Genomic DNA, 21622 nt, shown 5'->3' with positions numbered 1-21622 from the left:
CGGTCGGATCACTCTCGCTCATCGCGCGACGGCCCCGCAAAACCGGATAGCCAATCATGGCCGCGGAGTAGGCTGACTTAGCCGGAAACGAAACGTTTGTTTACATCCGGCAATGCAAACGACGGCGGGCAAGCCGCCGCCGCTGGGCTCGCTTGGCCCGCTATCGCTGGACCCGTCAGGTCGGGCCGGCAAGCAACTTCCCGTGCGCTTCGGTTCGTTGGTCAGTGGCTTCAGCGTACGCGTGCACTAATCAACGAAAAGCGTGGAACTCATCATGTGGAGAAACGTATATGGATTGTAAATGCAAGTAATCATCGTATATAGCTAGGTGGACAGCGAGACGGTAGGTTGACTTGCAGTCTCTTCGTACTTCTATCGGCCACTGGTAAACACGCGTGGAGTTCGGTGGCGTCAGAACTTTGCGCCTGTGAAAAGAAGCGAAATTTGTAGCCCGTGATGCGGGTGTTCTTGCGTGAAAGCAAGCGTGTGCAATAATATGTGCAATAATATGTCGAAAATAGCCTTCTGGAGTTTATTTTCTGCTCGTCCTGCAACCCGCAATGCTTTCGGCATTTATTCCAGGTTAGTAGCATGTGTTTTAGTTTGATTTCTACCTGCTTTCGTCGCGCTCGTGTAACAATTTTCTTTGACTGCGAATGGATGACTCACCAAGGAATTCGTACAAGTCGGGTACGACTTGTATGATGCGACTGGCATGATACGACTGCGCTGAACGCAGTCGCATCATCGCTCATCGCAAGTGCGAGCACCGCCTCATGGCCTCATCACGCGACGCGCGACGTCTCGCGACAAGGCAAATCGCCAGTGGGAATGAGCCGTAGCAGACGACAGAGCGGCTTCTCCCCCCTCATGCGGTCAGTGCGCATGTGCCGGCTGTCTCCGATTCTCGCCACTTCTCGGTGCCGGCGCTTCGCGGAGCGCGGCAGCCACGCGCTCGCCGTTTCGCTTTAACAGTGGACAACACTGTACAGTTACGGACTAATGAAATGCGAACACGAAGATATCAATCAGAACACACGTAATTGAGAAATACTGTTTCTTGAGGTTAAATAATGGCGCGCTATTGGTGCATTTGAAAAGCCACATTTTACAACTTTGTCACTGTAATTAAACCACGCGTCAATTTGAACTGAGTGGGGAAAAATCGCGCTATATGTGTGTTCTGGTTCATATCTTCCTGTTCGCATTTCATTTTTCCATGACTGTACGTATGCGACAAGGTTTTCACTGGTACCAGTACTATTTGCTGGTGTCGGCCGGTCCTCATTTGCCTGATTGATTGATTTATTGATTGATTGATTGATTGATTGATTGATTGATTGATTGATTGATTGATTGATTGATTGATTGATTGATTGATTGATTGATTGATTGTGGGGTTTGACGCGCCGAGGCAACGCAGGCGATCGGGCGGGCCGTAGGGGACAGCTCCGGATTAATTTTGACCCCCTGGGTATCTTTCACGCGCGTCGAAATCTCGTACACACAGGCGTTCTTGCTTTTCACCTCCATCAGAAAAGCCGCCGCCGCGGCCGGGAATCGAACCCGCGTCCTCGTGCTCAGCAGCAGAACGCCTGAGCCACTTAGCCACCGCGGCGGGTGCTCATTTGCCTCCCTCGCTGAACTACACGCCTTTAACACTGCCATACTGAGCGCGCATTTTTTTCTTGCACAGTAGGTGACAGCCTTGCGCTTTTCGGAATGTTTCGTGCCGATGCCTTTGTCTTCCTCTATAAAGGTGGGAAAAAGGATTAGCTAGCCCACTTCCTCACTCTCTTTCTTACATCAGTGCGGAACGAGTGTGTCTTGAGGAAAGAGGTGCTGCTTCCTCCATGCATGCGCTGAGGAGTAATGTTACTGAGGATGAAGATGAGCATCAGCGCATTCATCATTTCTCGTTGGCCAATAGGCTGGAACAATTTGAACAAAGCGCGACGCCAATGTACAAATTCAGGCCGAAGGGGAAAAAGCGTCACTTATGACGTTTACTCCCTCCGTCTTCTCTCGGAATAGTAGTAGCAGTACTACTAGTAGTAGATAGTAGTACATGTTAGTAGTAGTAGCAGTTACTAGTAATAGTGATTAGTAATAACAGCAATAGTAGTAGCAGTACTACTAGTAGTAGATAGTAGTACATGTTAGTAGTAGTAGCAGTTACTAGTAATAGTGATTAGTAATAACAGCAATAGTAGTAGCAGTACTCCTAGTAGTAGTTAGTAGTAACATAAGTAATAGTAGTAGCAGCAGTTATAGTAACAGGGATTACTAATAACAGTAATAGAAGTAGTAGTAGTTAGTAGTAGCATAAGTAGGTGGTGGTATTAGTAGTAGCAGCTGAAGTAGTAGTAGTAGTATTAGTAGTACAGAAACTTGATTAGCAGAATAGTTGGTAGGCTTCCGCTGTCCAGGAGCCCAAGTGACGCTGTCTCTGAACTGGAGACAGGTGGTTGTTGGGTGTCCGCGTTAGCGCTGGTCCTCAGGTTCGCGCACAGTTCGGGGAGGGAACCCTGCATTTAATGCCTCCATGTTTCACAGGCCGACTGCAGTTCGTGGGCGGCGGCTGGACGCAGAACGACGAGGCGGTGACGCACTACACGGCCATCATTGACCAGATGACGCTGGGGCTCCGCTTCCTGAACGACACCTTCGGACCCAAATGCGGCGCGCCCAGCGTCGCGTGGCAGGCAGACCCCTTCGGACACACCTCTACCCAAGCGGCGCTATTTTCCAGGGTACGCTATGAATGCGAAGCTTTAACTCTTTGCTCGGTTTCGCGTGCTTCGGCTGGGGCCGGAGCACACGAAACCGGAGCACAATTTCGCGACACTCTCATCCTTTCCTTTCTTTCACCATTCGCTTTTGTAGCGTAAGCTACACTGGCCGAGGTTGAGCAGTTTCACGTGGACCTTGAAGGGTCGTGCTGCGCAAGCGCGAGGAGTACTGGATTGGACTGGATTGGATTAAATTGGATTTACATCGGATGAAACTAATCCAATCCAATTGGAGTACGGGTGTGTAGAGAATTGGGTCTGCACAATCGCCGGTCTGCACATTCCACATGAGTGACGTCATGGCCGCGGCAGACGCACTGGTGCCGGCGCGTAACCAGCTGTGCGCCTCCGTTGCGCAGTACCCAAGTCTGACGCTGCACCGGAGCCGCTTGCTAGCCGTTTCGCGTGGCTCCTGGAGATCCGTGCTGCGCATGCGCGAGGATCATTGACTGGACTGCACTGGATTGGATTGGACTGGAAATCATTTTAGCAGCAGTAAGCATGATAATTAACCAGCTAATCCTAGACAACCGGGAAAGCCAATAGTAACCAGCTCAACCTTAGCTCACGCTACGTGTATCCTGGCATATCCGAGGTAAGCCACTGATAATTTTTTTCTTTCACTCATCGGTCTTGCCATGGTTCACTCGGTTACACCGACAACGCGGTTCAGCCCAGAGACGCCCGCGGAAGGGCTATGCCCTAAAAAAATGGCGCAGCTTGCAGCGGTGGTGCCTGCAGGCTGAATGGAGAAACAGCAGAGCTGGCGGAGGCCCCTCTCCCTTCGTCGGATACGCGGCTGTTGCAGCTCACACGGAATTCCGAACTTAGAGATGAAAGGTCTCCATGACTAGCAGGCCCGGATCGTTGTGTCCGCAGGTTTTCACTTATCTCCCAAAGTGGACTGCGTTAGAACGCGCTAGAACACGAGGCAACCGGCTTCGCGAAATCGGTGTCGGTAGCGTGGGCTGTCCTGTGCTCCACACTTCAGACGCGGACGTACGTGAAGTGTTTTCTTACTATTTATTGCGAGCTCCTCACGTGGCACAGGCCCACCAGCAAGCTTGGACGACGGCTGGGGCTCCTCGCGATGCACGCGCTCCCGTGCGATCGGGTTTCTTTTGCGAACAAATTGGGCGAGCTTAAAGGGACCCTGCAACACTTTTTTTCAACTTTTTTTGAAATCCTAAATGTTGGCAGAACGTAGTCACCCAACACACCAAGTACTTAGATTAGGGGGTCGCAAGTATCTCAGCCAGAAATTACTGCTCGATGCCCATCAGATAACTTGGAAACTCGCTCAAAAGATGTTTCTCTCTTTCCAGATCTCGACGTTCTTCGACGGCCTGAATTACGTCACTGAGGCCATGTAGCGGCTGTTGGCCAGTTTTTCTTTAGTTGCAGCAATGAACACATTTTGATAGCAACTTTAAAAAATAAAGCCACCAAAACATAGCAGAAACTGAAGGCGTATTTGGTGCGAGGAGCAAATGACGCAGTGCCGCTCCGTGCTGGCAATAACTGTAGCTTTCGCAGTGCTTCCAGACTAGAAGAAAAGAGTGAAAACGTTTATCTTTCGTGTTGCAGGGTCCCTTTAAACAGCTCTGCTGTTGAAAGTCTCCTGGCAGCCGCATACCCGCCGCATACCCGCCGCATACCCGTTCCAATTTGCTTGCTACAGCCTATTTTGGGTGTCGCATGCTGATATTCAAATGTAAATAGGCCACTCAAAAGAGCAAAGGGCGCCGGCAAGGACTGTTACGTGTGCTACGACCCAATCTATGGTCCAACGTTTTTTTCGCGAAGAGGCAGAACTTGTCACATTTGAAGTTTAGAATCAGAATTCTTCACTGGAAAGGTGACATCAAGTTATCTGCAGACGTCTCCGTAATATCCATGTGCATTCACTACGACTTTTCGAAAGTATCGGTGTTAAAAACTGTTTGCTCCAAATGTGACCGCCCGGATGTTCGTGTACGCTAATATTGTTCGTGTACACTAAGGTGTAAAAAAAACACGAGGATAACCTAGAAATGTATACGTAGAAAATGATACTTCCTAATCAGGAATTGAATGGAATCTACCACGCCATTTGACCGATTCTCAACACGGCCCCTCTTGAGAATTGGGTAGCGTTCGCCCCACCCCGGAGAAATGTTTAGGGGCTCACAGCGCATGTCAATCAATAGGTTGCAAACAAACCTGATAGTTTTAGTAAACATTGGTCCTACTTAAAAGAACATTACAGTTTGCTTACTGACCACAGACTCAATCTGTGAAGTCGTTTCCTGCACATGACAGATGCGAGAGAGAGAAAGAAAGAAACTTTATTGCGTGTCCGGCAGAGTGAATTAGGCCGTGGGGGTCGGCCCCGATCCCGGACGGGTCGAGCCCGTAATGGCTTGCGCCACCGCAGGTCCTTCCCGTTGTTGGGTCAGGGCTTCCTCCACCTGCCGGACGGCCTGGAGTTGTGTGTTGTAGTCTGAGGAGGTGATGGCTTCACGCACTTTTGGTGGCAAATCTTGTGCTTCAGAGTGTGTTTGTAGGTGAGTGCAATCGTTGAGGATGTGCGCTGTCGTAGCGGGGGCAGTCTTGCAGATGATACAACGGTCGGTGTTGTATAGCGTTGGGCAGATGTATCTGGCGAGCACGAGTGTCAGGATCGAGTCCGTCTGTAGCTGGCGGTATAGCACGCCTTCGCGGCGCGTTAGTTGCGGGTGTGGGGCAGGGAGTCGCTGCCTGTTGTGGCCCAAGCATGGAGGGTTCAATGGATTATATTCACGACCTTGTTTAGGTGGAGGTTTAAATTAGCGCCATAATATGCGCTCTGAAGACCGTAACTATCAACACGAATTAAAAAAAAAAACTCTCGTTTTGTTTTTTCAGATGGGTTTCAGCAGTTTGTTCCTGGGCCGGATATCGTTTGACTTACAGGAACAATGGCAGAACACTAGAAGCATGGAGTTTGTCTGGGAAGCGGATAGCCGACGGATGGGTAAGCATTTTCGAAATACCCGCGCACCAGTGATGAGCTTACTGCTTCAATACCCAGTCAACTGAAGGCCTGTAGTTCAACATGCGTGCTTAAATTTGAGACGCCCAGGCGTGTCGTCGGTTGACGACTGGACGACGCGGACATGAGAGAATTACGACACATTCAGAGCAGCTACGAAAGATGTTTGTCTGCACTCGCTTTGTGGCACAGATCCTTGAAAACGACGCATTCACGAAAAAAGACAGCAGTCATAGAAGTGTTACTTAGGACCACCGGAGGAAAAATATTGACGCCATCGTACGCGAGAAGAAGTTAAATATTATGGTCATACGGAAACCACAGACCCACCGCAAGGCAAGTCCAGGGTCAGTCTATATTATAAGCTTTTTTATATATTATGTTATATTATCTCCCATTATAATATATTATTTAGTATTATATTATAAGCTTTTTACCTGACAGTGCGTTTGTGATGTTCGATGTGAGCGTTGGAAAGGGCATGAGATGAACATATGAGGCGGAACTGCGATCACACCATTACGACGAATTATGCAACACACAAATAAAATAAAATATTTTTCTTCTTGAAAAATATTTCCGGGTGGTTCTTCAAGAGCAGCTGGTTAAGCAGTTCTAAAAAGTCCAGGGAACCATTTCATGCCACAGCTAGCCTACGCAAAACACTGCTATACATTCCTCACCGCATGCCAACAAACTAACAAAAATGCTGTGTTCCATTGTTGCACAAAACCAACGAGAAAATTTAAGTTTGAGAAAAAAAATTACCATCTCTCCCTAAAAAACGCTGAGAGAAACGCGAAAGCTAACAGTGCGTCCAACATTCGATGAAAATGCGTCCAAGCGATCGTGAAACCTTCAAAGACCAAAACCGGAAACGAAGAACGAACCCATGCGAATAATTTTCCCGCGCTAATTAGCGCGGGAAAATTATTCGCATGAGTTCGTTCTTGCGAACGATCTAAACGCACCTGCGAACGATCTAAATGTATACAGATACGTGGTTTATGAGGTAAAAGTATACTATTGTACTCCTTCTTTATGATTGATCGGCTTGTATTGCCTTGCCTTAATACCGTCAATTTCTCGCGATTTTCCAGTAACCGTTTTGACACAATGGAAGTCTGCTTTCACGCATGCGCCGTGTGCCAAGAGATCTTATCAGAGATTTTCGGTCGACCAACTGGTCTACAAGGAAATGCACTGGTTTTTAATGCCGGGTAATTCTTTGCCGGGTACCCCCCTCATCCAAGACCGTGTAACGCCCTGCATTTCCATAAAAATGCAGATATCGCAGAAGTTCCACCTGTAATCGCTACAATAGCGTAAATTGAGATAACTGGTCGAACGAAATTTTGAAAACGTAAAATAATGAAACAAAAAATAATTACGGAAAATGGCGAAACTGTAACGCCCTGCATTGCCACTAAAATACATATTTCGTAAAATTTTCAAATGTAATCGTTATAATAATGTAAATGAATTGAATTGGTCGGACGAAATTTCGAAAAAACTATACAACGAGAAAAATATTTAAAAAATTACGGAAAACGGCAAAACGTATAACGCATGGCATTTCCCCAATAATGCAGATTCCGGCAGAGTTCCAAATGTAGTTGTTGTAATGAAGTAAATGGAGATAATTGGTCGGACGAAATTTGGAGAATTAATACAAAAAATATTAAGAAAATAGGAAAAATAAGAAAGATATTAAAAAATTACGGAAAATTGCAAAACGTATAACGCATTTCATTTCCCCAATAATGGAGATTCCTCAAAAGTTCCACCTGTAATCGTTATATTAGCGTAAATGGAGATAATTGGTCGAACATGATTCAGAAAAACCCTGAAAAACTGGCTGGAAAAAGCTCACACTCAGGACAAGCGGCATCAGAATCCTGCGTAATAGTAGATAATTCTCTTCAATTTCTGCAGAATTCTTCGACACAAGGCCATCGGTCCCACAAAGAAAGCTTCCGCTTTAAAAGGAATATCTACACAAACAAGGATACTCCCACAACACATGCGAATCGCAATGCCATAGCTATCGAAGAGTAATAGAAAGCAATGCACATTCACAAGCGTTACTCTAGCTCCGCAAATTTGTCAAAGATCTCTAAGCAAGAACAACAGTTTGTGGTCTACAACACGCGCTCGCTCATACGGGCGCGGAGTTTAAAGCGATTACTGTAAAACACTCGTTTTGCGTACAGGATCTTTGGGCAGTCGTCCTAAGCCTCATCGTTTCTGGGACATTGTTTGGCATCAAACGAAACTTTCTTGACCCTTCAATGCTCGATGCAGGTGGTGATGACGGAAGCATCCTGGCGTGGGTACCGGAAAACCGATACGAAGGCCCAAAAGATATAGCAGGCAATTGGGCTCCCTACACCACGTGGGATGTGAGTGATAAGAAGAGAAAAACCATACACCAGAAATAACAAAATATCTTTATATAGATTTTTTATAGATAGATCTTTATAAAGATTTTATAAAATATCTTTATAAAATATCTTTATATATTATACAAAATATCTTTATATACAGGCTGCAATTCCGTTTAAGCGGCTGTTCCGGCTAAGCGATTTCCGTTTACCGAGATTCTACTTAATGCAAACAATTAACTCGAGGTGATTACACGACACAGTACAGTGAATATAAAAATAACGAAAATACAAAACCGACGTGATGGAAGAAGAGGACGTTCGTTGACGCACCTACAGCACCGGTTGGCGGAAGCTACAGGCATTGAGGAAGTGCTGGCAGCCAGAGGTTACCACAACCAGCGCCTGTCAGGTGCGCCAGTGACCAACCGTGCACTGATGTCGTTACGCCTTGGCGTATATGCCCATGACAAGATCGTTATACGCGAGCTCGACCGCGAATTTCTCGAGGAGGAACTGGGCATTCGGAGCTACCGGAGTCAGTTTTGGTTGCGGAAGTTGTCTGGGAAGAAGTGGAGCCAGCGCCGCTTCCTGAAATTGCCATAGACTCACCTATCGTGTGTGCTGTTGTGAAATACCACCACGTTTATCGCAAGGCCCACCACGCTCATCGCAGCTGTCCTTATCGTGAACTCTGGCTTCGCGTGCTCCATGTCCGAGCCGCATTGTGGTGAAATCGAAGTGTACTCCTACGCCTGCCAACGCCTGTACAGATCGCAACTAATGGTCCTCGCTCGCCACCACCTCGTCGCCCGCCTTCACCCCTTCGGCGGTCGCGTTGGGAGTCTTGTACTCCTGCCTCACCGGGAAAACGTAGTGCGGCCAAGCCTGGAGGTGGTGTTGCCGATGACGAACGGAACCACACGAACATCCTCCACGGGCGTTTAGCGGCCTGCGATCCAACTCCTGTCGCTCCAGGCCTGTTGATCGTCACGACGATCGTGAAGACTTCTGACGACTGACGAGCTGCGCTGTGAGCTTGCCGTTCGGACTTCGGCTAAAAGATTTCCACCCCCGACGACACCCCGGCGACTTGACCGTGGGGCGATTCTAGAAAGGCTGCCCCAGTGCCCGGCTGCGGGGTACCCTTCGTCTCCGTCGCGCGGACGTTGGGCCCGCAGCCGGCTACACCAGTTTTCACTGGTTCCCCACTCCCTAACTTCCAACCGCCACGTCTGGGCGGGATTGTTCGGACGTGATGTGAGGACCATGAACAATCCGCCAAAGAAACTATCATGCCGCGAAGAGACCAGAACAAAGTACACACATACAAATAATACTGTATTAGCCCCGTGTTAAAGACGAGGGACAAGCTCCACCAAATGGCCACCCGGAAAGAAAGACCTAACGGTGGACGCACCGGCAAATCAACTCAGAACCTTGGCCAGGCATTTGGGACGGGGATGCTTGTGAGACGAAGCACGCAGTGGCCGTCCGTCTTGGAGGGGTCAGAAAATCATCAGAAAAAATGCACTTTTCACCACATTGAGACCAGAAGGTGTCCCCTGAGAACAAGCGGTGCCGATTAGAATTGCGTAGACGTAATGTTGTTGTTTCCGCCACTGGAAGGCTTGGAAGGTCACATACAAGCATCAAAAATTAAAAGGCGGCGCCAGGTCACGGAGCCCACAGGACATATGGCTGAATTCTTACACAGCAGGGCTGCTATTTCGGTTCCTTGACCTTCTCCCCGTATTTCACGCCGTTGCACCGTAAACAGTTATGAACGCACAAGCTGTAGCTCGGCTGCAGTTACTGCTACCTCGTACACCGTATTTGATACAACTGATGCTGTCTGTGGACAATACTATACAGTGGGCCTGTGAAAACATTAAAAAAAATGTGGTTGTTCCCTCTTCCATAGGAACCGGTACAAGACAAAAGTGAAATGTGCCTTCACAGGAGCAGTTGAATGTTTATTGTGCATGGTTATGAACTTGCACGCCGCTTTTTATATTTCGTCGGTATGGCACCGGTAGACGCGTCAACGTTAGACACTGGATTGCACGCGTAGGAGCACTGCGTAAGTCCGACTGAAACCACAGGCGCTCGCAAACCGTCCCTGCGAACGAAACCAAACGGGTTGTCAGCGAATCGTTTGGTGAACACACGGTCCGCTGCAGCGAAAGGAGCAAAGGAACAGCGGAACGGGTCACCAGCGCGACATACGCAAGTCGGCTTCTCCGCAGCTTACGCTGAGCGTCCCCCGTACACGTAGGCGCTGGTATCGAGGCGCCAACTGTCGGCGCTCATTAGCGTCATGATGCACTACTTGCTTTTCCTCTCCTAGATGGCAGCACCATCTGAAAGGAAAGCTATAAGGCGCGTTTGTCGTCCTATTCACGCGTCTCTTCATTGCGCGCTCGGGAGCGCGTTTCGTAGGTCTCGTTGCGGCAAAAAGGTCTTGGCTCGAATCCCGGCGCCGCCGCGTCAATCGAAGTTTTTCTGGCGATGTCATTTCCGTGACGGATATGACGTCAGTTAGATCTTGGTGGACCCCGGCATAGAACACTTTCATGTTAAAAAATCTAAAGATACAGTAGTGTACACTTTCCGCATTTTTCATGATGGCCTATCCTTATGTGTAGTAATAATTTATGGGCTGTTTTAACAAAAACTCAAGTGCCCCTTTGTCTTATTACAACGTTGGTTGAAACGCTCAGCTCTCTCATGAGGGATTCGTTCACTGTCATTGGGGGTGTGCACTTTGATTGTTCATGGGCTGCACTTTTCGCGCTTGCGTCGTTCAATCCGTGAATCCCCTCCGTCCATCAGTGAGAACAAGAAAGCTTCGCTTTAAATACAAACTGCTTCTACCGTGTCGGAATGCGGCACTCAGATTGACGTCGGCTTCAAAACGCGAGGAACCCAAGTTTCATTTCGGCCACGGGATAAGTTTTTTTTTTCTTGAGGCGCTTGACCTGCCTTGCTTATCATCCTCACCGGTTTCTGAAACCCATTGTGTAAAGTTGGCTTTTCTGCATTGCGTTCTGGCGATGGAACAATCGCCATCAGTGAGGCATAGGAAGCTCCGCTCTAAAAAATGCGCAGAATTTAGTGATGACTGTTCTTCGGACCATTGTGGAACGGTGAACGCCACACACATGATGCCACTTTTTTTACTGTCGCAGAATGAGAACGTTAATCCCTGGGATGTTCTCGCCATGTACGCCAGAAATCAGGTAAGCACTCTTGTTAGTAATACTACACGAAAGAATACTAAATTTGCGCCAACATTGGGTTAATGTCTGAGCAAACAATTTATAAGTGCCTCCGAATCGTCAATTGCCCCAGGACACGGATAAAATACATGGTTCAATACAACGATGTTGAGAAAAATGGTGTGCAATGTTTTCATGAGACCATGATGATGATGGTTGGGTTTTATTGGCGCAAAGCCGACTATGGGCAAAGAGCGCCTTTCATGAGACCACTAGTACTAGTTAGGTTGTAGTGCGTGGAGGCATTTACTACGTTAGATTATAAGCTCTATAGCTGTACTACAAGAAGAAAGTCCATCCCTAATGCACGGCTCCGCCCGCTGCCTTCTGATGAAATATCCTTTGCAAGCTTCACTGCGCGAGGAGAGTGTAGAGAATGAGAGAAATAATGGTTCATTGGGATGATTTGCTCTAAACGCGAAAGAGGAGCTGGATACTCCAAACACTGGAGTAATTGAAAGGTATAATGGCTGTCTCAATAAAACCACGTGGTTAGAAGTTTGTCCTCAATAGCTGATTGCTTACTTGTATTTGTATGTACACCGATCAGATAGTCCTTGATTTTAGTGTATCCTCATGCTATATTTTTAAAGCTGCGAAAATATGTCCACAGTTTCTAGTCAGTGCTACGTGTTGTCAGTAGTTTACACTGCTTGTCGTTAACGCTCTTCCGTAGCGGACGCATAAACCAGCCCACGCAAATTACAGGAATAACTCGTGCAGAGGGGTTCGTGTCTCAATGGGTCTGGTTTTATCTTGTTCGAACATGGCGAAAACTTGTGAACGCTACCTCTTCGGCATGAACCGCAGTATTAAACCCTTAGACAACGAGATCACAAGGACAAGCGCACAACTTAGTTTCTATTACAGAGAAACTTCCCCATAAACTAACATATTTAAAGCTGTCGGCTTCATAAATACGTTGGCTTCCCCGTACAGGTCCCGCGGTTGAGGTACGGAGAAGGGAGGGTTATCTGGTGTATCTTCCCGGGCACCCATCCGCGAGTCGCTTTTCCTGCCCAGCGGGTGCGATACGCGTAGGCTAGCGTTATCTGGTGTAAGTTAAAACCCACCGGCGCATTCGGCAAGAACTCCCGCAGCAGCAGCAGCAGCAGCACCTCGTAAACCAGGAGAAGAGACGCAGAAAGCATCGCTTGAAGATTTTCGATGACGTATGTAGCGAGCAGATAAGAAGCGGGCAGTCAGTACGATGACATTTGGATGAATGTTGTCCAGCAGGAAGCGAAAGTCTAACCGCGACAATTTAACATACTACAGCCAGTATATCGCTTCAGGCGTTTTACAGCGTGGCCGCAGGATTCATGAGTGCTTCAGAGTCGAGACCATGACCTCAAGCTCAGCTGTACATTAATGAGAAACCCCCATGAGTTTAAGGCAATAAATCTGTGCGCTCGGCAGCCTGTGAGCATACAGCTGGCGCCTAGGTCAGCGTTACATGCCCGCAGCATATCCCGTGCTAGCAGAGCTATATTGGTCGACGCTTTATTAAACAGCGAATCAACTCATCCATATCGGCCAGTCACTATCTTCAATCAATCAATCAATCAATCAATCAATCAATCAATCAATCAATCAATCAATCAATCAATCAATCAATCAATCAATCAATCAATCAATCAATCTGTCTGTCTGGAAGCTCAGGAATGTCGTCCACAAGAAATATGTTTGCGTACTCGGAGTAGCACGAAACCGTTTATGTGCATTGGAGAATGCCTTACAAGTAGGAATTTAAGGTGAGTGCGATACACACTTCTTAAACAGAACAAGCAGGATACATTTGGACCTGCTTAACGATTAGGCCGATGATGAATGGCGTAAACGAACGAAAGAAGGCTTGCCCCACACTTAGAATAAATCAGTAACAGATTTTGCAATAAGTTATCGCCATAATTGAAAACCCTAAACCAAACAGCATTGTTAGTGGTCAAGCGAGAAAATTGGTGTCCCGTTAAGCAGTTCTTTGATGTCATTGTGTAGAACTTGCATCCCATTGCTTATAGGCAAAACTGAACCCAGAGGAAGCCCTGAGCTTCAGTGTTAATTATGCAAGAGACATATTTTGCACTACTATGAACAACTTGCCAGCAATTAGACACGAAAGTAACCCAACGTCCCCGAACGTAGCACGCAAGGTTAACTCTGCAAAACAGAAAAGAGCACGCAATCCTGTTGTGGCCTGGAAACGCCACTCCCTCGAGGTATGCTACAATCGGTCTTCTAAAAAGTTACTCCCGCTTCACGTGTCCTCTTGCGCCACTCCCCAGACGAAGGTGTACACAAGCGACACGGTGGCCGTTTTGTCCGGCGGAGACTTTGCCTTCGAGAACGCTGTAGAGCGATTCCGGAACCAGGACAGAACCATACTCCTGGCCAACGCACCAAATGCCAGTGACGGCTACCAGACGCCCATACACGTGTTTCACTCAACACCTGCCTGCTACATTGAGGTACTGACACTACGCCTGATGGTAACAATTAACGCTGCTCCTTTTTACTGTGACAGCATTGCTTGAAGTTAGGACCACAAGATGGCGTAAGGGGACGAGGGCACAAAGGTACGGGTTTCTGTATGTTGGCTTATTCAGCGACTTCTCGTAGACGGTATAGGTATGCCTTACACACTGCTCATGTCTTGAAGTGTCGTCAAAGAACGGTGGTTCGAAACTCGCTCAAATTAGGGTTTTGAACATTGAGCTTGGTAAACGGAGAAATGTCTGTCTGTCGCTCTGTCTGTCTGTCTGTCTGTCCGTCTGTCTGTCTGTCTGTCTGTCTGTCTGTCTGTCTGTCTGTCCCAACGAAATAGTCAATTTTAATGCAAAAATACACAAGCGCATAATATGATTATCATAAGATGCATTTGGTAACGTTTTATGCGGACGGCACACCGATGCGCAAAGTTATATCAGTCAAATCGTGCTGTTTCGCATGCATGTGCAAAATATAGACGTTCATAGCTGGCTCTTCCCTCGCAGCAGATCTTCAGAAACCTGCGTTGTTTTTAGTCAGAAGACGACCCGTGTCTAGACGTAGGTAAACGGCTTCCAGAGCACTAAGAAGTAAGGCTTTTTAATTATAAGGTGATTGCGACTCTGCCCGCCAAAAGTGATCAATGCCTAATAATTGTTCAACAATTATTAAGCCGTTTTTTATGCAGAAAATAACAGACACCGAGGGACAAGGCTAAACAAAATTGACCGCCAATCTGAACCCTTCGCTGCAAATGGCGCCGAAAGACAATTGTCTCTGCCACCTTTGCACGTAAAAGCCCCTCTCCTCCGCCACGCCCACCTCTCACGCTCTTCCCCTCCCGTACCCCTCCTCCTACGATAAGCACAAAGGAGATTTGCTCAAGCCAATTCAATTTCCGTCGTTTCATTGCTCGCGCGTCATCCATTGCAGCCTTTCGTTACTGTTGAACTTGGAACACCGCCACGCGGTCCAGGCTTGTCGCCTCCTCTCTTTGTATGTTCGGGTCAAGATATTGTTTACAACACGTATTTTATTATTTTTTATCCTGCAAATCGAGCAGCCATATATGTTTAATTAAACGAATACTTAAAAAAAATACTCCCACCTCCCCTTGCGGGAACCCCTGTGTAGATGCGACGCATAGGGGGTTCCGTTGCTGTTTCCGTTAGGTTGATTCTCCCATCGCGTGAAACGTGCCGTGAACCCCCTGCCGCGGCTATGATGCAACATGGCGCGGCTATGACGCAACACAATCCACTTTAATCCAATTCAATCCAAATCCAATTCAATATAATCCAAGCCAAGCCAAGCCAAGCCAATCCAATCGAATCCAATCCAATGACCCTCACGAGAGAGTGTTCGCTATCGGAGAGGAGAGGGGGTGAGCGGCGGAGAGCGCAGCTCGCGCGGCGAGGAGAATGGGGGAAGGGTGCGGATGGACAACAACAACGCCGTATGGAGGGACAAGGCGAGTGAATGAGATGCAGTCGCATCTAATACCACTTATGCATTTATGTCTTGCGTAACATTTGCCAAGGGGTTTCTTTTTCCTGAACAGGGTTGACAAGGACGAAGTGTGTTTTCAAATTTAACTGTTCGGAAAAGGCTTTGCATATGTGGACCTCTCGTTTAAGCATACCATTAACTTTTGGTCGGACGGCTGAATCGAGGGACATACACAGATTCATACGTACATTCATACGTACTGGCATATATGCATTCATACGTACGTACGTACAGGCGCCCTCAACAGTAATTGGAGCACGGTTTTGTAAATTTACAGGAATTTTTTTCTTCCGGAAATTTCCTGGCTGCATTGGTGCGCGTTTAAAGCAGTCCTCCCTAATAGAAAAAGGTTCTTGCAAACCGATGATGGGTGCCATAAAGACGGTACGGCAAATATTTTGTCATATTCAGCAAACCTTGTTCAGTTATTACGACGGGACCTGTATCTACATACATACATACATACATACATACATACATACATACATACATACATACATACATACATACATACATACATACATACATACATACATACATACATACATACATACATACATACATACATACATACATACATACATACATACATTCACTGGGCCACCCGCCGCGGTGGCTCAGTGGCTAAGGCGTTGTGCGGCTGAATACGAGGACGCGGGTTGAATTCCCGGCCACAGCGGCCGCTTTTCTGATGGAGGTGAAGAGGAAAAACGCACGTGTGTGCGAGATTTCGGCGCGCGTTAAAGATCGCCAGGTGGTAAAAATTAATCCGGGTCCCTCAAATACGGCGCGCCTCATCGCCTGCGTTGCGTCGGCGCGTTAAACCCTAAAATCAATCAAATCATCAAACATACATACATACATACATACATACATACATACATACATACATACATACATACATACATACATACATACATACATACATACATACATACATACATACATACATACATACATACATACATACATACATACATACATACATACATACATACATACATACATGTCATTTCTCCATAACCCCGGCCTGAACGAAATCCTGTGAACGTTTGCCTTAACTATATCCCTGTGCGTGTGCTGTGTGCGCGATCTTGCGTCTGTCACTTTCTGTGTGCTTATTTGTGTTTGTGATGTCTGTCTGAGTTTTTGTAATGTCTGTATGAGGGTGTTAAAAAGAAGGTCCCCTTCACCCCGAGTATTCTGAGTGTCACTGGCTACCACCCCCAATCGCAGGAAACAAAAATACCTTAACATAAATACCCCAGAAAGTGGAGGGGAAAATAGCCCCGCTGGTAGCGCACCAGACACGTATTGGGGAGGTTTTGGGTTCGGATCCCACCCGGCGCGCATTTTTTATCCACTTTCTTTCTGTCTTTCCAAATTCTTTATCTGTTTCTATGACCTACCACATCCTCTCCTTTGCTTTTCGAGGTTTTCTTGACTGCCAACCCTTATTTGTGTCTACATACATACATACATACCAATGCAGGCTAAAATTTTGAGTTTAACCGGGCCAAGACTATCGTCTTTAAAAAACGCAGTGTTCAGAGTGCCGTCCTACAGCGTTTTAGCTCAGCGCTTCCGACGACGTTCGAACTGGACTATCACAGAGCACAGTCTACCGCTGTGGTGTAAAGGTTGCGTTTCACCTTCCCTTTTACCACTTTGGTAGTTCGAGTCCGGGTGTTGCCTATCTATTTTTGAAAGCGAAACTTTAGTGTTCTCTTTGATGCGCCTGTAACGCGAAAACCCCCTGCTGGAATGTCAACTTTCTCTGGCGATGATGATAAATGATCATAGGGGAAGTGAAAGAAAAAAACGCTTGGGGTGGCCGGAATCGAACCTTGGTCATTGCGCTACAAAGCTGGCATCAATCGGATTGCTCCATTTCGACACGATCGAACCGGATTGGAAAACTCAGACGACCACCAAAGAATCCGTCACGACAAAGCTTCGCGTTCAACCATCTCGTCGTTAGAGAAATGGAGAGTATTGTTTTCTTTAGTTTTAATTCAACCTTTTGTTGCTTGGGTAAGTTTTCAATGTTTTAAAAGATGGCTTCCAGTTCGATAAGTTACGTTACGTAACCTTTCGTAAGGAAGAACGAAGTAGTGCCAGACGCGGCTTTTTTTTTCGAAACGGCGGTGGACGTCGGCTTTATAGAGTGCGTTTTCACGTTGTAGGAATCAAGCGTAAAGCAAAATTGAGGAACATTGAAGCCTTTTAGATGCAGAGCACTTTAAAGGCTCGCCTGGTCGTCGTAGCTCGTTGGGTTGGTTTTCACGATAGTAAAAGGAAAAAAATTGGCCCCAATCCACGCTGTGAAGGTGGTTGGAAAGCAAAGCTTTAAACGACACCCATAACAATTGCTCATGCCACGTCACTTGAATTAACACACGGGGCTCTACAAACGGTGAAACCAGAGATTCTGCCAGCCATTACCTGGAAATCGCGGGGGCGGCGTCCCGAACACAGCAGCAGCGTCGGCCACGGCAGGGCTCGAGCGGCGGGCGCCGCCGCTGTAGCCCGGCCGTGCGTCGACAGAAAGAAAACGGAGAGGAGCGTCTCTTAAGGGTACGACAGCGGAACCTAGCCATCGTGAGGTGGTAGCTTGGTGCTACACGTCCGCGCGACGCATGCGCAGACCCCGAAACAATGCGGCATGTGAGCTTAGCAATTCGCATGTATACCGATTTAAACTAGTTAGTTTAGTAAGTTTGAGAATGGGAGAAAGCTGAGGGAACTTTTATCATTCCTATTTATCAGAACCTGTTGTCACTTTCGCCTTTTGTAATACCTCTTAAAACACAAGCGAATTGGTAATCACCTATTTAGAAAACGGAGACTCATTCGCGACAAGCAGTGCGCAAAAGGTAGCGTTTCTCTAGCGGCCAGACGTCTCTATGTTGTCTCTACATTTTGTTTTTCTGCCTTGCAAACCAAACCTTAACGTATCTTTGCCGTACGACCACTTAATTCCGTCGGGTGCGGGTTACCCTGGAGGTGCTGTCGAAACAGTTAATCAAGCCGTGCGAAGGCACCACGCAATGGACGCGAAGCTGCACCGAAACGGCCAAAATAACCGCCGCTGAAGCAGACGACAAAGTCGCACCACCGACGCCACCGCCGTCCAGCATGCACTCCCGCGCGGGGAACGCTGGGTAAATTCGCGGCGCCATCTCTAGTAAGTGAAACCCTCCTCCTCCCTTCCTCCCCCCGCCGCCACCTCCGAAGATTTAAGAGTTTGTTGAATCACACGCCACGAAAGAACCGTTGGCTGGTAGAGCTAGAAAGCTTCGCTTTAAAAAGTAGGAGTGCAACACCGGCATGTGGGGGAGGAAAACACAAAAAGTAACTGGCGATTACGATATTCCCGAATGCAATATTTGGGCGCAACGGCAGTGCACTGAGGCAGCATCACTAGTGGGTTCTCTCGACGGCAGCGATGATGAGCCTCTGCGTCGGCGGCGCGAAGTGCGCCTCAGGAGGGACCGAGAAATGCGTCTAAAGCGAGCGCACATCATAGTGACGCGCACGCCCCCCTCATGTTTTCGCCCCAGCGTCGCGCCATCGAGCACCCCGTGCGGGCACAACACACTGCCCCCTCCCCTACCCCACCGCATACTTTCAGAGAGCACTGGCTCGCGCCTCCACGGCCAACCGCCCTCCCCTCCAAATTTCGCGACACTCTGCTCCTTTCCTTTCTTTCATCGTTCGCTTTTTCTTTCACTCCTCGGGTCCAGACCATCGCTCTTCGGTTACGCCGCCAACCGGCTCAGCCCACAGACGGCCGCCAAATGGTTTCCCCCTAGAAGAACAGAACTGCCGCTGGCCAGTTTCAAGCAGGAGGCGCGCGAGCACTGCGAAGGAGGGAAATTAATTTTGCATTGGGTGGTAGCGGTGAGCGGATGAGGACTCTACAGCCAATTATGGCGAATCAGTGCTTTGAACTTCCGACAGCTTTCACATAGAGTGGAACGGGTTTAATTTGTATTATTATCTGAAAGTTACACGGCGTTTTCGTTCCGTCTTTGCTTGCATCTAGCTTTTGGAGACTGCGTAAAGGAAAAAAGGTGCAGTGGTTCCAGTTTTATTGTTTGTTTTTTCCCTCTGGGGTGGGATAATTAATTGCTCCTGCCACTTAATACTGTTTTCCCCCGTCCATCGCAACGCTACAATCGAGGCTCTTCACAAAGCACATCGCGGGTGGCCCCGATTCAGCGGCGAGTTGCTGCCGTACACGGACACGCCAGGGAGAACTTGGAGCGGCTACTACAGTTCGAGGCCGAACTTGAAGATGATGGTGCGACACGCCAACGGCTTCCTACAGGCAAGCCTTCGCCGCGAGCCACTCTGCCGCAAACGCGCGTTAGAGGAAAATGGATGTAAAATCATCCAAGCAGCAGCGTGCCGGACCCTCCTGGCCGTAGTGGTGTCGAAACTTGTGGTGCCGCTGGCAGCTTTGAATTTCATCTCGTTTACTGAAGCCTTAAGGGATCGGAGGCATTACATAATGCCGGGGAAAGCAATGTATGAGCAACTCTTCTACGGACACGCATATTGTATTCAAGCTCTCGTAGGGAGACGATGTTATCGAGCAAAGTAGAGGCAGCCACTTTAGCCAGACATGCTTGCGTCTTGATTAGGGCGAAAAGGATGTGTATGAGGCCTGAATGAAGCCTTCGAGTAGAAGGTTGAGTGAACATTAGGTACTCAGTAGGTACTCGCAAACAGTAGGCACTCGAATGAATATCAAGGGGTTCTAGCTCTTACGCGGAAATTTTTTTATAGCATATATGGTGTGGAACTAGGCAACGTAACATACAGTTCATTCGTCCCGTATAAGGCGCACATATTGCCCATGATTCTAAGCGCGAGAATTCGGGCCACTTTTAGTTGCCTAGTAGGAATCCAACTTCATCCTAACATGTTTTATTTGTTGGACTGCCGTTATTTATTTATTTATTTATTTATTTATTTATTTATTTATTTATTTGTTTAGTTGTCATTACAGTTGGTCGTTATTGTCTCTTCCTCACTTCAGACCAAGCTTGTGAGAGACAGTCTGCAGGTAAAGTACACTCTTTCGATGCCCCATGACGCGTCCCCGCCAATGGGGATGCTATAGGATGGCGTATAATGGCGTCCACAGCCAACTCTAATTTTGCACCCGTTTTGTGGTTACGCGGCGCATGTTTTTCTCCAGTAGAGCCAAGCAATGGCGAAACGGTGCTGACGCACAAGAAATGGCACGTTGTCTCAGTGAGGTTTTTCAAGACCAGAGTGAAGTATCAACTTTTGGGCGTTCCTAAAGGCCTGGTTCTGAGCACACTGATGTTTCTTACTCTCAGCCCTAGAACTAGATTTTCGTAAGATTGTACTGTTTCCGACATTATACCTATTTCGCACCTGCCTTCACTCAACAGGCCTGCAAGCAGATGTCCGTTCTCGGAAGAGACAAAGATGCCGCTGCTTTTGTCAGGAATCTCGGTAAGGTTCAACAACCCGTGTTGATAACGGTACTTGATCTTGTTAACGTCGTTTATTTCTGATGCACATTATTGGGTGTGCCTGTAGCACATCCATTTTTAAAATTCTGGCTTAGCTGTTTGCCATCATTACAGAAAAATCACACAGAGTTATTTAAGTACTAATTTTCTGTTAAACGTTTAAGCATATATATGCGTCCTCAACGAGGGAACCGTCTGTCTGTCTGTCTGTCTGTCTGTCTGTCTGTCTGTCTGTCTGTCTGTCTGTCTGTCTGTCTGTCTGTCTGTCTGTCTGTCTGTCTGTCGCGCTTGATGTGTCCCTCTTTTGCCCCACACAAAAAGGCTGTTAGTTAAAAACCGCATGTCTCTGTCCTTTACGTCCTTTTTCTACATATTTTGGCGCTTGAAAGACTTATCGTGGAATATCAACTAGTTTGTACACACACGTTGCTAGGTTTCGATATCAGACTCCTTCTGTTACCCCTAAGATAGTATATGTAAAAACGCATTTGTGTTAATCAGTGAAGTCAACTTTAAAGGGGATCGGTGCACAACGTTTTAAGCTGATACGGTCGGACCTCGCGATAAGGAACACTGATATAGTGAATTATCGGCTATAGCGAACTAAATACAAACTTTGGTTAACTTTGGTTTGGCAGCTTAT

General features: G+C 47.4%; 1 protein-coding gene across 1 annotated transcript; it reads left to right on the top strand.

Moving 5' to 3' along the window:
• The first annotated feature begins 185 nt into the window (after positions 1-185).
• Positions 186-20826, top strand: LOC144160071 (lysosomal alpha-mannosidase-like). Its single transcript, XM_077691681.1, has 8 exons — positions 186-343; positions 2557-2753; positions 5679-5787; positions 8110-8207; positions 11381-11431; positions 13756-13938; positions 19653-19799; positions 20821-20826. Exons 2-8 carry the CDS (start codon positions 2634-2636, stop codon positions 20824-20826), a joined length of 714 nt encoding a protein of 237 aa, XP_077547807.1. The 5' UTR covers positions 186-343; positions 2557-2633.
• Positions 20827-21622: the final 796 nt, after the last annotated feature.

This window comes from Haemaphysalis longicornis, unplaced genomic scaffold (genome assembly GCF_048455015.1).
Source record: "Haemaphysalis longicornis isolate Haplotype H1 unplaced genomic scaffold, Haemaphysalis longicornis Haplotype H1 scaffold_10, whole genome shotgun sequence".
NCBI lineage: Eukaryota > Metazoa > Arthropoda > Arachnida > Ixodida > Ixodidae > Haemaphysalis > Haemaphysalis longicornis.
Note: the sequence above shows the minus strand (reverse complement) of the source record. Positions and strands in the feature narration are given on the sequence as shown.

Bases quoted from the DNA above. Each gene is read 5' to 3' on its own strand.
- LOC144160071 (XM_077691681.1), top strand. From the start codon at position 2,634: ATGACGCTGGGGCTCCGCTTCCTGAACGACACCTTCGGACCCAAATGC. The intron at 2,754-5,678 runs GTACGCTATGAA...TTGTTTTTTCAG, and splicing joins AAGCGGCGCTATTTTCCAGG to ATGGGTTTCAGCAGTTTGTT. The intron at 13,939-19,652 runs GTACTGACACTA...GCTACAATCGAG, and splicing joins CACCTGCCTGCTACATTGAG to GCTCTTCACAAAGCACATCG.